This window comes from Eleutherodactylus coqui, chromosome 1 (assembly GCF_035609145.1).
Source record: "Eleutherodactylus coqui strain aEleCoq1 chromosome 1, aEleCoq1.hap1, whole genome shotgun sequence".
NCBI lineage: Eukaryota > Metazoa > Chordata > Amphibia > Anura > Eleutherodactylidae > Eleutherodactylus > Eleutherodactylus coqui.
The window spans coordinates 266,415,562-266,430,643 of record NC_089837.1 but is presented as its reverse complement, the minus strand read 5'-3'; the positions used below and the strand labels follow the sequence as shown (position 1 = coordinate 266,430,643).

At 43.4% G+C, this 15,082-nt stretch overlaps 1 protein-coding gene across 3 annotated transcripts in view; it reads right to left on the bottom strand.

Moving 5' to 3' along the window:
- Window positions 1-6,920: 6,920 nt before the first annotated feature.
- The window catches only part of RRAGD (Ras related GTP binding D), a 165,243-nt gene continuing 157,081 nt past the window's right edge, over window positions 6,921-15,082 (bottom strand). For all 3 annotated transcript variants that reach the window (XM_066608570.1, XM_066608578.1, XM_066608584.1), the window contains one exon: window positions 6,921-7,623. In XM_066608570.1, the coding sequence (XP_066464667.1) occupies window positions 7,472-7,623 (152 nt within the window). In that variant the 3' untranslated portion in view covers window positions 6,921-7,471. The remainder of the gene's footprint in view (window positions 7,624-15,082) is intronic.

Here is a 15,082-nt window from a genome sequence, read left to right as displayed (position 1 = left end):
AACTATGGCAGACAGGCCAGGAGATTGTGGTGACGTGCACCAAAACAAAAATAAACAGGAGACCAAGCAAAGCCTCCAGCCTTGAAGGTAGACTGGAGGCATCTGACTAATCTAGCACACAGTGCTTCCTTTTAAACCCATAGTGTAGTCACTCCCCCTCGAGTGTAATCATACCTCCACCAATCCATGTGAACACTGGTAAACTACGCCCCTTCCAAGGCGGTTTATTTGGATTATACACACCTTAAAGGGGTTGTCCCGCGTCGAAACGGTTTTTTTTTTTTTCAATAGGCCCCCCGTTCGGCGCGAGACAAACCCAATGCAGGGGTAAAAAAAAAAATACTGAATAGTACTTACCCGAATCCCCGCGCTGCGGCGACTTCTTACTTACCTTGCTAAGATGGCCGCCGGGATCTTCACCCACGGTGGACCGCAGGTCTTCTCCCATGGTGCACCGTGGGCTCTGTGCGTTCCATTGCCGATTCCAGCCTCCTGATTGGCTGGAATCGGCACACGTGACGGGGCGGAGCTACGAGGAGCACCTCTCCGGCACGAGCGGCTTCATTCAGAAGGGAGAAGACCGGACTGCGCAAGCGCGTCTAATCGGGAGATTAGACGCTGAAATTAGACGGCACCATGGAGCCGGGGACGCCAGCAACGGAGCAGGTAAGTGAATAACTTCTGTATGGCTCATATTTAATGCACGATGTATATTACAAAGTGCATTAATATGGCCATACAGAAGTGTATACCCCCACTTGCTTTCGCGGGACAACCCCTTTAAGTCTCCTAGTAATTGATCTGAACAATCAGTATAGTGCACTGGCCTCTCTGTTATTATATAGCCAGAGCTGGACTGTTATACGCAATCATACCAATTTCAGGGTCATGTGTCAATTCATACGGATTACCTGTATATTATGGCATCGCTGCTTTGTTAGCCCAGAAGAACACTGCTCTAGTGAGTGTGGAGCTGCTTGTCAAATGATGCCACTTCCAAATCACTTGACCAGCATCTCAGCGCTCACTAGAGGCTGTCTGCTGGCATTTGACGGAATGTGTTGTATTGCGAGGTAGTCACCTCTCTTGTGATCATGTGCTAGATGACACGTAACCACTGCAGAAACGGAGGCCAAGGATTGGCTTTAGTTATGTGCCATCTAGAACATGATTGCACCACCTGGAAGAAATAAAAGAGCAAAGCTGAGTGATGGGAGAATCGAAACAGGTGAGTACAGCATAAAATGAGACACTGCTACTGGTAGAAGCATTTAGTACTATGTGGAGATGAAAAGAGGGCATTATTGCTGTGTGGGCACAGCAAAGGTGGTATTATTGCTCATAGGGCATAGAAGGACAATATTACAATGTTGGGGGCAGGAAAGCCAACAATAATCTTGTTTGGGGCACAAAAAAGACAACATTATTACTGTGTTGGGATAAAAAGGGTGGCATCATTATTACTGATGGGGACAGAACAGACATTATTATTACTGTGTAGAGTCAGGAAAGGTAGCATTATTATTGCGTAAGGGAAAAAAAGGTAACATTATTACTGTATGGGGCAAAATAGGCGGCTTTATTATTGTGTGGGACACAACAGGTGGCATTATTACTGTTAACATTTTTCTAATACAGGTTGCAAAATCAAAGCTGTTATCTGGTTGGTGTGTGTCACCAAATATAATAGCTGCTTTTCTCTACCTTTGGTTTATGCTATAGTCACCTATGTGACTTTATGCAGCTTTTTTATAAGTTGTGCGACATCACAGCCTTACGTTCATTGTGTGATGTAAAATAGGTTTACAATTCCTGAAAGCTACCTTTGGGACTGGACAAAGATGTCCAAACCACCTCTCTCACTACCCGATGCATATTGTGATAAAGCATGCATTGATAGTCGTAAGACACTACAAGCTGCTACTGCTGGCCAGTGCTGCTTTCATGGACAATATTGGTCACTCAAAGCAGGTGATGTGTCTTAGACTAATGATAGATACTAATGCACAGTGAGCATCAGATAATCAAAGAAGCTGGTGCAGCCAACTTTGTTTGTCCAGGCCCAGAGGGTCACTTTGAATTCTTTATTTATGTAGGAAGCCTTGTTAGAACTCATAGTAACTCATAGTAATGTTTCCAGTATAAAATGGTAAGTTTTTAATACCTTTGTTTTATTAATCTGGATTATTGAAAATTGTGTACTCCTCCTTGGCTAAAAATACTTCTCAAAAATTGAAGCGGTTTCAGGCACTGGGTTGGAGCCTCAGGTATGGTAGCCGCAGGTCTGGAGAGTAGTCAGGGAAGATCTAGGAGTCAGCAACGGGAGGTCTCAGTTCACAGTACAAAGGGGGAGACATGTATCATCAGGAGGAAAGCCAGAGGTGGTGCTATCAGATGGTCTCAGGTTCGCAGTACAATGGAGGAAACAGGTATCATTGTCGGGAGGGAAGCCAGAGGTCAGTATCAGGTGGCCTCAGGTTCGCTGGTTGTGGAGGAGGAGAAGAGGAGCTTGATCACGGCTGAAACAAAATTATCACGCAATGGAAGGAGGAACAAGGCCAGGTTTTTATAGCTTGTCTAATCAGGACCAGGGCGGAGCTAAAATTGCGACTGGATAGCAGGAACTGGGAACAAGGCTATGGTCCAGCAAGGGAGCTGTCCAGAAGATCGGATAGTTCAGCAGCAACCTGAAGCCGCGGGCTGGAGTACAGGAAGTCCTGAGTTTGATCCCCGACAAAAATGCTGGAAGGAGTATTTTTAACTTTTCTGGAAAATGCATTGCAAGTCTATCTGTTAGAATATTAAAAATCAATTTTTATATCGCTCTGTGTAATTAACCAATCAAAAGGCTGGAAGAAAGGAATTCTGTTACTACGGGCAGCAGAACCCAGGACAGGGATGCCTATTTTCCCTTTTGTTGTTTCATTTTGAGTGTACTTTTAAGTTTGACACAGGGCTCAGCTGCATGAAGGCTGACATATCTACTCCCTGTTGTGTTTAGGGAGGAGAGCTGTTACTCTGCATGCAGTGGGCGGGGAAAAGACAACAAGACCCGCCCCTGTGACTTGATGCTCAGCTAGGAGTCTAACTTCAAAGTCTATTTATTCTATAATGCAGCAGCGTTGCAGGTTAAAACACTCAGAGGGGCAACAGGCATCCCTGTCCTGGGTTTGTGTTTCCCATGATTCTGGCAGCATGAACCTTATGATAAAATCCCTTTAACTTTAATTGGTCCAAATGGAGGCACAATCTGCAATTTTATTAATTTTAGCAGATTGCCAGGACGTAAATATGTCAGATGTTTCAGAACCTTGCACTACTGCCCCTCTCTGAACATTTTTTAGAAAACACATTTGCAGTTTGTGATACTGCTTTTAAGCCAAAGCTAGAAGTTTTCCAAAAAATGCTGTGTGTAGCCAGCTTTGTGAACAAGTTTTCAGCATAAAGAATGTCCTATTGTGTTACATTATGCACACTTTATTTTAACATTTAGTACATACTGTATGTTCAGTTTAGTGGAATTTACTATATATACAGGGTTACTATAAAAGAAATAAACACTTCCAACGTTATATAGAACCAAAATCATTGAGCAGGTAGACACACAATATGGGTAGTATCATAGAGTTGTGATGAAAATTTTTGCCACTGCAGCTTTTCGTGATGTCACAATCACGTGAGCACATGTGGAGCAAGAAATTTCATAACACTGGTTGTTTATGCAAAAAAAAAGTTCCTGGAGACACCTGTAGCAGGGGAACAAGTCGATCGTGTTCATGAAAAGGCTCACATATAAACGTTTGTAACTTAGTCATACAAACTTAAAGGGACTTTTTGGGCAAAAATTATTGATGAGCTATCCTCAGGATAGGTCATCCATATTTAACTACCGGGAAACTGCAGAACGGGATCCCTGGCGATCACCTGATCGTACAAGACATCAGCAGAAATGGCCAAGCTGGCTTCACTCTTATTGAAATCAATGGGAGCTGAAGCGGAAGTTAGACTTCAGGCTCTTCTGCTTCCGGCTTCGGGAACGGACACAGTAGTGTATTTGATTTAAATGAGAATGAAGCCAGCTAGGCTACTTCTGCTGCCATCTCCTATGACTCATATCTGGCCTGCTGCACTGACAGCGAGCTAGATAATCACCGGAGATCCTGTGCGGCGCATCCCAGGCAGTTAACTTTTAGTGACCTATCCTGAGGATAGGCCCTGACTTTTGAATCATCCTGTGTATGTGAGTGTGTGTGTGTGTATATATATGATTGCCATAAGAGAAATGGGCACTTTTAACGTTTTATAAACATTAAAGCATTATTAATATAGCCAAAATATTTGAACTGTTTATAATTTTTAAGTATGTCTTTAATGTGGTTTTCAGGTAAAAACTCTTGAGGACCTATCCTTTTATTCAAAAATAGAATTCCATTATAAAGTGATAGGTGCAGTCATTTTTTCAATACCTGCAACCATTTTCGAGTTATGGATGGTGTCATGTTAAGTATTAATAAACTTATGTTGAATTATGTGGTATAGAAAAAAACGAATCATATGTCTTTTCAGGTACCAGAAGATGCCATTAATGATCAAGGACAGAATTGAGATCCTCCTGAGGGTAGATAACAGAAGTTCACATGAGATAGCCGAGGCTTTCAATCAATAACACCCAGGAAGATTGCCAGTGAGTACACAAACTGCCATGAAACTGATTCAGAGGCTCACAGAAACTTGTAGTATCCAGGACAAACCCAGAACTATTCAACCGAGCAGTGCTTCCAATCTCAAGGTGTCATCAGCTGTGCTAGATGTTTTCACAAAGAGTCCACAGAAAAGCTCTGGCATTGGAGCATGGTGGAGCAGGGTGTGAGTCAACCAAGGGTCCTCAAGTCACACAAGTGGCACCTGTACAAACTGCAGCTGGAACAGAAGGGGTGTAAAGATGAAACTGACAGACACTTGGAATTCTGGTAGTGGGCATTACAAACGTGTGAACAAGATGCACAATTTGCAAGCACTGCTTGGACAGCCAGTTCTCAACATGACACTATCCATAAGTCTAAAATTATTTCAGGTATTGAAAAAATGGCTACACATCAATTTCTGATGAAATTCCACCCTTAGATCATGTATCCACTCACCTCCTTTCTATTGAAGTTTCCTTGGCTAAATCTAAGATGACTGCCATCAGGATGACCGACAGGCACCACCATAGTGGCAAAACATTTCCCCCACCCATCTAACTACCCTTTTTCATAATAGTCTGGCTACCATTTAGTTTAAATGCATATGTGTTTGTAAAATCATCATCCTAAAATTTTCGCTGTGTTTGTCAATTATCCAAACGTTATACTTTTTAAAACTATAATTACTTCTCTATACTAGTTGAATGCAAGTTTCGGAAACAAGCTCATCTAATTGAAATAAAGAGGGTAGCTATTATGAAAAGGGGTAGAATATAATGTATATTTAAATGCTAATAAAAGTGACACTTATGAAAAGAATAACATTCACATATATGTGTGTGTGTGTGTGTGTATTTATATATGTATATATGTGTGTGTATATATATATATATATATATATATATATATATAAATATAATTTATGGAGGTTTTAGAATTGGAGATACAGTATGTGAAATAAAGTAGTAATCACGGGGCAGACCTATTTTCCGGACTTCTGGTCAGTTGTCTCTTTTTCCTAGTGCTGCACAGCTGATATAGTTAAACTAGATTCTAGGTTAATCCATCACTAAACTATTATAATTGTGTCCCATTTACTTTAGCATAATTTATATACAGTATGTGACATTCAATATCATTTTAATTAGCTGTGTAAAAAGTGCATTATAACTCAATGTGCAAATATAAGTTTAACATTTTTCTTATAAAAATTGGGAAACCTAAAAAAATATTCATTATAATATTATGTTTTAGGGTGCCTACCCACTTGCGATTTTTTTTCTAGCTATGCAAGAGCAAGTGCCTTGCAGCGCAGAGAAAACTCTGCGATATTGCTCATTGTTTTCAATGGGGCTGGCAGCAGCAGCGCCAGCCCCATTGAAAACATAGGGAGTACGTCGCAGACTTCTGCCACAGCTGTGACAGCTATGGCAGAGGATTTCTTTATCCCCGCGGGGATGAAGGAATCCTCTGCCACAGCTGTGGCAGAAGTCCGAGATGCTATCAAATTGCTTTTAATGGGGTCGGCACTGCGGCAACCACCAGAGCGATGATTTTCGGGGAAGGGCTTGAAATATAAGCACTTCCCTGAAAATGATCCCTATCTGTAAAAAAAAAAATAAATTATACTCACCTACAAGAGCCGTCCAGCTCTTCTCTCCGGAATGGCAGTCTTCTTCTGTGTTCTGGATGGCCGGGGACTGAAAAATTCTCGCCCCCCTCCCCCAGAGAGCGTTGGTCTCATTGGCTGAGCATTCAGCCAATCACTGGCAGCGCTCAGCCATTGAATTACAGCTGAGCGCTGCCTGTGATTGGTCACAGCGCTCAGCCAATCACAGACATCGCTCCGCCATTCTTTGAATGGCCAATGAGACCAGCGCTGTCTGGGGGCGGGGATTTTTTAGTCCCTGGCATCCAGAACACAGAAGAAGACTGCCGTGCCGGAGAGAAGAGCTAGACGGCTCTTCTAGGTGTGTATAACTTCTTTTTTTTTCACTTTTGTTTATAGCTATAAATGATTTTCAGGTAAGGGCTTATATTTCAAGCCCTTCCCTGAAAATCATTGCTGTGGGGGTTGCCTGCAACCCACTGCTCTCAATGAGGCGGTAGCAGTACCAACCACATTGAAAACATAGGGAGTACATTGCGGACTTCTGCAACAGCTGTGACAGCTATGGCAGAAGTCCCCGATGTACTCCCTATGCTTTCAATGGGGCTGGCACTGCTGCCGCCGGCCTCATTGAGAATACTGAGTGATATTGCAGAATTTGTCTCTGCGCTGCGAGGCTTGGGAGTAAAAATCGCAAATGAGTATGAAACCATTGAAAATCATTGGTTTCATAATTATCGGTCTCGTATCGCAAGAAAAAATATCGCTAGTGGGTAGGTACCCTTATAGTTATACAATGTACATTGTGCAAGTGTTTAGCAATATGTTTCAACAAAGATACAGATTCATCTGATCAGATCTAGTAATCAATAGACATGACTGCATGCACCATGAAAAACGTGTTACGTGTAAGTGGTCTTAATAGAACTTCAGTGTTTTATGCTTTCCTTATTTTACATGACAGCATGATGCAACCTCTCTGGGAACTGTTCAGCTGATATATTATTAATACTATACTTGTGTGATCATGTATTCATTATATGACAGATGACCATGATTGTCTATAATGTAAAGTCTTATGAATCCTCAGAATTGTCCTTTACTCAGACATGCCCGGCCTGCACAGGAAAATAACCATATATCAACAGATGTAGTAGCTTTTTCAAAGTATTCATCACTACACTGGAACTCTTGGGGTGCCATTGGGTGCGGCTCTTCTGCTTTTTCGCATTTGACTTTGGTGTTTACGAGATCTGAGCACTTTCACCCTTACCTCAAATACTTCCTGGATTGCCTTGCGAAAGCAATGGAAATTGTAATCTATCAAACCTGTAAACAAAAAAACAAACCTGAATTTCCTAAGGCAATTTTAAATTAAATGTATGATTAAACACACTTTAAAGGAACCCCTCTGAAGAAGGCTGGCTGGAAACGCACATCAGAGGGTTTATTCCCCACATTATGGTGCAACTCTGAAGAGCTTTATACTCTTGAGGGTGGACACCCACTGGCGTTTTTTTCTCTACTGCGCTGCGAGAGTAAGATAAAACTTTTGCAGCACAGTGCAAGAAAGAAAACGGGATCATGCCAGGATATCGCCAGTCTTTGCAATGGGCCAGCGGCAGCAGCCCCATTGAAAAGATATGGAGAATACCGCGGACTTCTGCCACAGCCGTCACAACTGGGACAGCTGTGGCAGAAGTGCAGCATGCTATCCCATTGCTTTCAATGGGATCAGCGCTGCTGCTGGTCCCATTGAAAGCAGTGGTTTGTGGCAAACCCTGCAGTATGATTTTCGGGGAAGGGCTTGAAATATAAGCGCTTCTCTGAAAATCATCAATAAGTGTTAAAAAAAATTTTTTTTAAATTACTCACCTCTCCGCCGCTCAGACGCGTCCTCCGGCTGGCTTCCTGACACTCAGACAATTACAGATTATGCTTAGCTATTCATTCATGAATAGCTAAGATAGTGCTATTCATGAATTAATAGCTAGGCACTATCTGTAATTGGCTAAGCACTCAGCCAATAGCTAAGCACCAGCTGCTATTGGCTGAGCGCTCAACCAATCAGCACAGCTCTTTCAGGAGTCGGGGATTTTTAAATTCCGGCCTGCTGAAAGTGCTGGACAGCAGTGTCGGGGAGCCAGCCGGAGGACGTGTCTGAGTGGCGGAGAGGTGAGTAAATTTTTTTTTTTTACCACTTAAAGGGGTTGTCCCGCGCCGAAACGGGTTTTTTTTTTTTCAAACCCCCCCCCCCCCCCCCCCGTTCGGCGCGAGACAACCCCGATGCAGGGACCTAAAGAAAGCTTACCGGAGCGCTTACCTTAATCCCCGCGCTCCGGTGACTTCTATACTTACCGGTGAAGATGGCCGCCGGGATCCTCTTCCTCCGTGGACCGCAGCTCTTCTGTGCGGTCCATTGCCGATTCCAGCCTCCTGATTGGCTGGAATCGGCACGTGACGGGGCGGAGCTACACGGAGCTACACGGAGCCCCATAGAGAACAGGAGAAGACCTGGACTGCGCAAGCGCGGCTAATTTGGCCATCGGAGGGCGAGAATTAGTCGGCTCCATGGGAACGAGGACGCTAGCAACGGAGCAGGTAAGTATAAAACTTTTTATAACTTCTGTATGGCTCATAATTAATGCACAATGTACATTACAAAGTGCATTATTATGGCCATACAGAAGTGTATAGACCCACTTGCTGCCGCGGGACAACCCCTTTAATGATGATTTTCAGGGAAGGGCTTATATTTCAAGCCCTTTCCCGAAAATCATACTGCAAGGTTTGCCACAAACCACTGCTTTCAATGGGATTATCTTTGTATGTCTTCTAGTAAAAGCATACCTGAGTAATAAAAGTTTATAATTTTCACGCATGTATGTAAATGAGGCATAGTAGTCTGGTGGGTGGGCCGGACCATCTTTGTTTTGCTCCTAAGGCCTCGGTCACACGACCGTTTTTTGGTCCGATCTGCAGACGCGCTTGCGATCTGCAGATCTATAGACCAAATGCATCCCAATGGGATCGGTCACATGTCCGCTTTTTATGCGGATGTGCGATCAATTATAGGACACAACGATTCGCAGAACACGCCTATTTGCGTTCTGCGCATTGCTGTGTTCTATATATGCGCTCAATGGGGCCGGCGGCAGCAGTGCCGACCCTATTGAGAACATATACTAAAGACCGTTCTCCTCTACCACAGCTGTAACAGCTGTAGCAGAGAAGAACGATGTTCGCCCATTGAATTCAATGGAGCCGGCAATACAGCTGGCTCCATTGAAAGCAATGGGCTGCCGGCGAGCACGGGATGAATTTTCGGGGAAGGACTTAAAAATATAAGCCCTTCCCTGAAAATCATTCTAAAATGTGTAAAAAATAAAAAATGTATACTCACCTTTTCCCAGCAGCCGGAGTTCAGACGCATCCGGCCGGCAGTTCTCCTGCACTGCTCTGTGTAGTATTCAGCAGCCGGTGATTTAAAATCCCCACCTGCTGAATGAGCTGCCTCTGTCCACCGACTCCAGAGCAAAATAAGGTGCTCTAAGAGACAGTCCAGGCAGCTTACCAACTGCTCTGCCTGTGGATCCATGTCTAAATATGCACCAAATTGTGCAGATTTTGCTGCATATATTTTTACTGCAGCAAATTTGCCACATGTGAATGGACCCTAAAAATGGCATCCTATTTTATTTCACATGGTAATATAAAAGCCTGAAAATGTGTTGTGATCCTTTTACAAAGTGATACAGAATTTGACTATTAAAGAGAACGCTGATACATTACAGTGCTTTCTCTGCAACACGTAGCGGAATAATCCATTGCAAAATAAATACATAATTCCACGCATCTACCGTGCAGATGCATTTGTAAAGTCATGTGAAAATCCACATTAGGCATGCAGAACTTGGTGTGGATTTTTCAGTGCAGTGGAATATTCTGCTGCATGTTGTGGAATATTCTGGTACGTGTGAAAGCGCCCTTAGAGATTTATTCTTCTCATAGAGGAAAGGAGTAAAAACATCTTCATGTATTTTAGGAATTAGGGAAAACAACACTCTAGTTCTAGGTTTTATCTCAGAGCCTCTAACAGCTCACATAATGCTTTGATCTGGATTAGCTCACACAATGTGCTGACATGAAATACAGATTATGTATTTTCTCAGATGGACTTTTCATTTTTGTATAGTGGGTTTTTGCAGTTTGGGAATGCATTTTTGTAATTTGTAACGTTAATAACAATATAAAAAACTGTTCTCACATTTAAAGGGGTCCTGAGGCCCCCATTCCTTCTCACTAAGGGGCATGCAACAGACTTAAAGTGACACCATGCATGCTTGGTGCCTCACTGTGATCAAGTGATTGGTAAAAATGGGAGGCTCGGGATCTCTGATCTAGTATCGGTTGAGGTGCCAACGGTGAGCTCTTCAGCAATCAGACCTTTATCACCTATCCTGAGAATTGTGTAAAAAGTCTGTTTAAAGGTCAGTCATATGAGCTCATTCTGGATACCCAAATATGCAGTTTATGTTAGTCTATGGGCTCATACAGAGGCGTAGCTGTAGGATTTACAAGTCGCACTTGCCAAGGGGGGCCCAAAGCGATGCTAGATCCCATCGCTACACTGACATTTCCTGCATGTTTGTTAAACATGTGTAAATCGTCAATCATTGTCTCCTTTCTGCCCTATTTAAAGAGTAGGGCAGACAGGAGAGAATGTTTGATGATTCACACTATGCTGCTGCACTGCTTGCGGTAGGAGTAAGAAAGAAACAAATTCAGTGTTAATTGTTTAAAGGTGTTATCAAACCTTTTAAAATTGATGCACTGTCATTAGAATAGGCCATCAATATCTGAACAGAGAGGGTCCACCACTTGTGCAAGCCCTGTAGCTTCTTCATTGTTTACAGCCAAGTACTAGTCTATTTGTACTTTCCATTCTGAGTACTACATGCTTGTCTCATTAAAGTGAATGGGACACTATTGCTTTATGGGTGCATGATTACTTTGTAGGGGCACAAAGGTGACCCTTTGATGAGGCACTATTACCTTGTGGGAGGCACAAAGGGAACAGCATTACCATGTGAGGGATACTAATGCGACACAAATGGGGGGCCATATTACTTTGTAGAGGGCAAAAAGGTGGATTATTACTGTGCAGAGCACAGACACAATGTACACTATTTCTGTGAGGCTCTAAGGGGGCATTATTATTTTGTGGTGAGTATAATGTAGAAATTATTAGTGTGTGGGTGCACTATAACTCAATGGGCCACAAAAGGGGGCTCTAGTACAGTGTAGGCGGCACTGAAAGGAGCATTAGGAATGGCATCAGAATGTGAAAAGTGTGCAAAGACAAGTTGTGGCTGAAAGAAGTCTTCCTATGGTCTTGTATAGAGAAGAACAAAACATACGTTACCAATAAGAAAGGATATCACTTGTGATCACTGATGGTAACTGCACTGTAAACACTAATACTGTGCAGAGCTGATATTTGATTATTATATGATGACTGCGTTATATAGAGGTATACTAGAGCTAAGACGTTGTATTTAAGCCTACCACATTATAAAAAGACTGCTGAAAGTGGTTTTGTATCTCAGGAAGAGACTGTCCTGTCAGCGCCTTGAGTATTGCATTTCCACATGTTATACACTAAGGGGACTGAGCTGTTATTTATGTCCAGAACCTATGTTATGTGGACCTACAATAAAACTGAAGTGAGTTTTATGGACTTCTTGCGCCAGTGTGTGATTGCCGACCCCACCCCCATATGGACATTGCTACATATGGGGTTTGGATGCGGACAACAAACCCTTACTACTAAGGGCAACGGCACGACACCTGATGATTATTACAAACTAAAGTTTGTGTATGTCTTGGGTAAAGCCTGCGACTATGCTGCAACCATCATCCCCTGTTATTGAGGAACTTGTTAAACAGCTGATGCAAGCGAATGCTCACCTGCAACAAGCTATCGCTCAGCAGCCACAAGCGTTCCAGCAGCAAACCCAGGCCCAACAGGAGCAGATTGCATTGCTAAGAAAGACTGTTGCGAAACACCCTGAGAGAAGGACCGAAAGGGCCCCGGCAACAGTAAGTCCAGAGAGGCTGTGAAACAGTCCCTGCAAAAGATGATCTCTGAGAACGATATAGAGGCATATCTGACTATGTTTAAAAGGTCTTCCAAAAGAGAAACTCCCCGAGGCTGAATGGGTGGAGGTTCTTGCACCGTACCTCACGCCGGAACCCGAAAAAGCATACCATGACCTCAGCAAGCATGAGGTAAATGATAAATTAAAAGCTGAGATAGTTGTTCATTTAGGAGTCACAGCGGCAGTCCGTGCCTGGAGAGTGCACAATTGTAACTACAGGGCCGACCAACCTGCCAGGTCCCAGATGTTCGACCTGTTTTACCTGGTCAAAAAATGGCTGAACCAGAGGTCTTCACACTAGCCCAGATCATCAAAAGAGTGGTTTGATCCTTACACCCATGCCCTTCCAGTAGAGCTACAACGTTGGGTCGGCCATGGAGACCCCATGGACGCTGAGCAATATGTTGCGACACAGGAGTAGCTATGCTCCATCCCTACCACCCAGACCTCTATCAGGAGTTCCCGCATACCTTGGGTAAAAAACTACCATGTGCTGGGGGACCGATATATTGTAGAGAAGGTAGGCAAAGTAAACTATAGAGTGCACCAGATGGAAAAAAGCAGGCCTTATCAGGTTTACCATATCAATTTTATAAAGCCCTGGAAGGCCAGAGAGGCTTTGGGTGCCTCGAGTGTTAGGGGAGGAAAACCACAACCTCCAAGTGTCAGAATAGGTGAGGCCCTCTCTGTACGCCAATAGCAAGAGGCTAAGGAATTCCTGAAAAGAAACACAATGTTAAGTCTTACCGAAGCTGAATTTGAGTCACAGGTGTAGTAGCCATGTCAGTCACTGGAGAGTAGTCAAGATAGCCTGGGAGTCGTTATCGGGAAGTCTTGGTATGCAGTGCAATGGGATGAGATGGAAGTGTAGTCAAATGGAAGCCAGAAGTCAGCAGCAGTAGGTATCGGTATGCAATACAATGGGTTGAGACGGAAGCATAGTCAAGTGGAAGCCAGAGGTCAGCAGCAGCAGGTATCAGTATGCAGTACAATGGGATGAGACGGAAACATCAAATGGAAGCCAGAGGTCAGCAGCAGTAGGTTTTGTAAAATTGCAGATGAGCAGGAGGAAGAAGAACTTGATCAAGGTGGTGGAGCACAATAATTATGCACTGGATCTGAGGCATGGTCAGGCTTTTATAGGAAGTCCACATTAGTAGCAGGGCAGGGCCAGAACAGGGAGACAGGAAGAGGATTTAGCAGGAGCAAGGAAATATAAAACAAGGCTGGGTTTCAGGAAGGAACTGTCCAAATCCTGGATAGCCCAGGGGAGAGAGCTGCTGACTGGAGCGCAAGTTCTCTGACCTGCCAGGTCAGCATGACATCATAAACGAACCTGGGATGAAGTTAAACCTTAAACCATACAGGATAGCGCATAGGAAAGCAGTCTTTGATGAAGTCAGGCACATGCTTGACCTGGGAGTAATTGAGGAGTCAAAAAGTGGGTGGTTAAGCCCCATTATATTGGTCCCCAAACCAAATGATACTTGGAGATTCTGTAATGACTTCAGAAAACTAAACGAAATCTTCTCAGTTTGTTGCATGCCCAGGGTCGATGAATTGATCAAGAGACTGGGTAATGCCAGGTACATTACCAAACTTGATCGTATGAAAGGGTACTAGCAAATACCTTAAACCAACAAAGAAAAAATGAAAAACTTTTTTTTTTCACCCCAGAGGGTTTTTTTCAATACAGAAACATGCCATTTGGCTTACACGGGGCTCCTGCTACATTTGAAAGGTTAATGGACCAGATTTGGATGAACATCAGAACTACTCTGCTGCATACCTGGACGATGTGGTTGTCTACAGTACAGATTGGGAAAGTCACTATTGTAAGGTACATGCGTTCCATAAAGGAGACAGGCCTGACCATAAACCCTGAAAAATGTGCCTTAGCCTTGGAGGAAGCCAAGTACCTTGGTTACATCATTGGCATAGGCATCATTAAACCCCAAGTTAGCAAGGTCTAGGCCATACAGAGGTGGCCTAGACCACTAACGAAGGAACAAGTCAGGGCTTTTTTGGGGATCACAGTGTATTATTGTAAGTTTGTACCAAATTTTGCCTCCATAGCTGCTCTACTCACTGACTTGAGAAAAGGTCGAAAATCAGTAATGGTGACATGAACTGCAGAAGGCTTTTCAGTGCTTGAAATCGGGTCTTTGCCAACATCCAGTGTTAATCACTCCTGACTTTACAAAGGAGTTTATTGTTCAGATGGATGCTTAAGGCGCAGGGTTGGGTGCAGTGTTGTCCTAAACAATAAATGGGTAAGAATATTCGGTGTTATACTTGAGGTGTATAAAGAAAGAAATTACACCATTGTGGAACGAGAATGTTTAGCGGTGAAGTGGGCACCGAAAATGTTAAAATATTATCTCCTGCGTAGAGAATTTAAATTGGTGTCAGACCATGCCCCCTTGACATGGATGAAGCAGAACAGGGAGAAGAATGCGAGGGTGACAAGGTGGTTCTTATCACTGCAGAACTTCAATTTCACCTTCGAATATAGAGCAGGAAAGTCACAAGGTAATGCTGATGCCTTGTCCAGGGTGCACTGCCTGATGACTAAAAGTGCCCAGCCCCCTGGTCTGGAAAAGAGGCAAAATATATGTAGCCAGGTG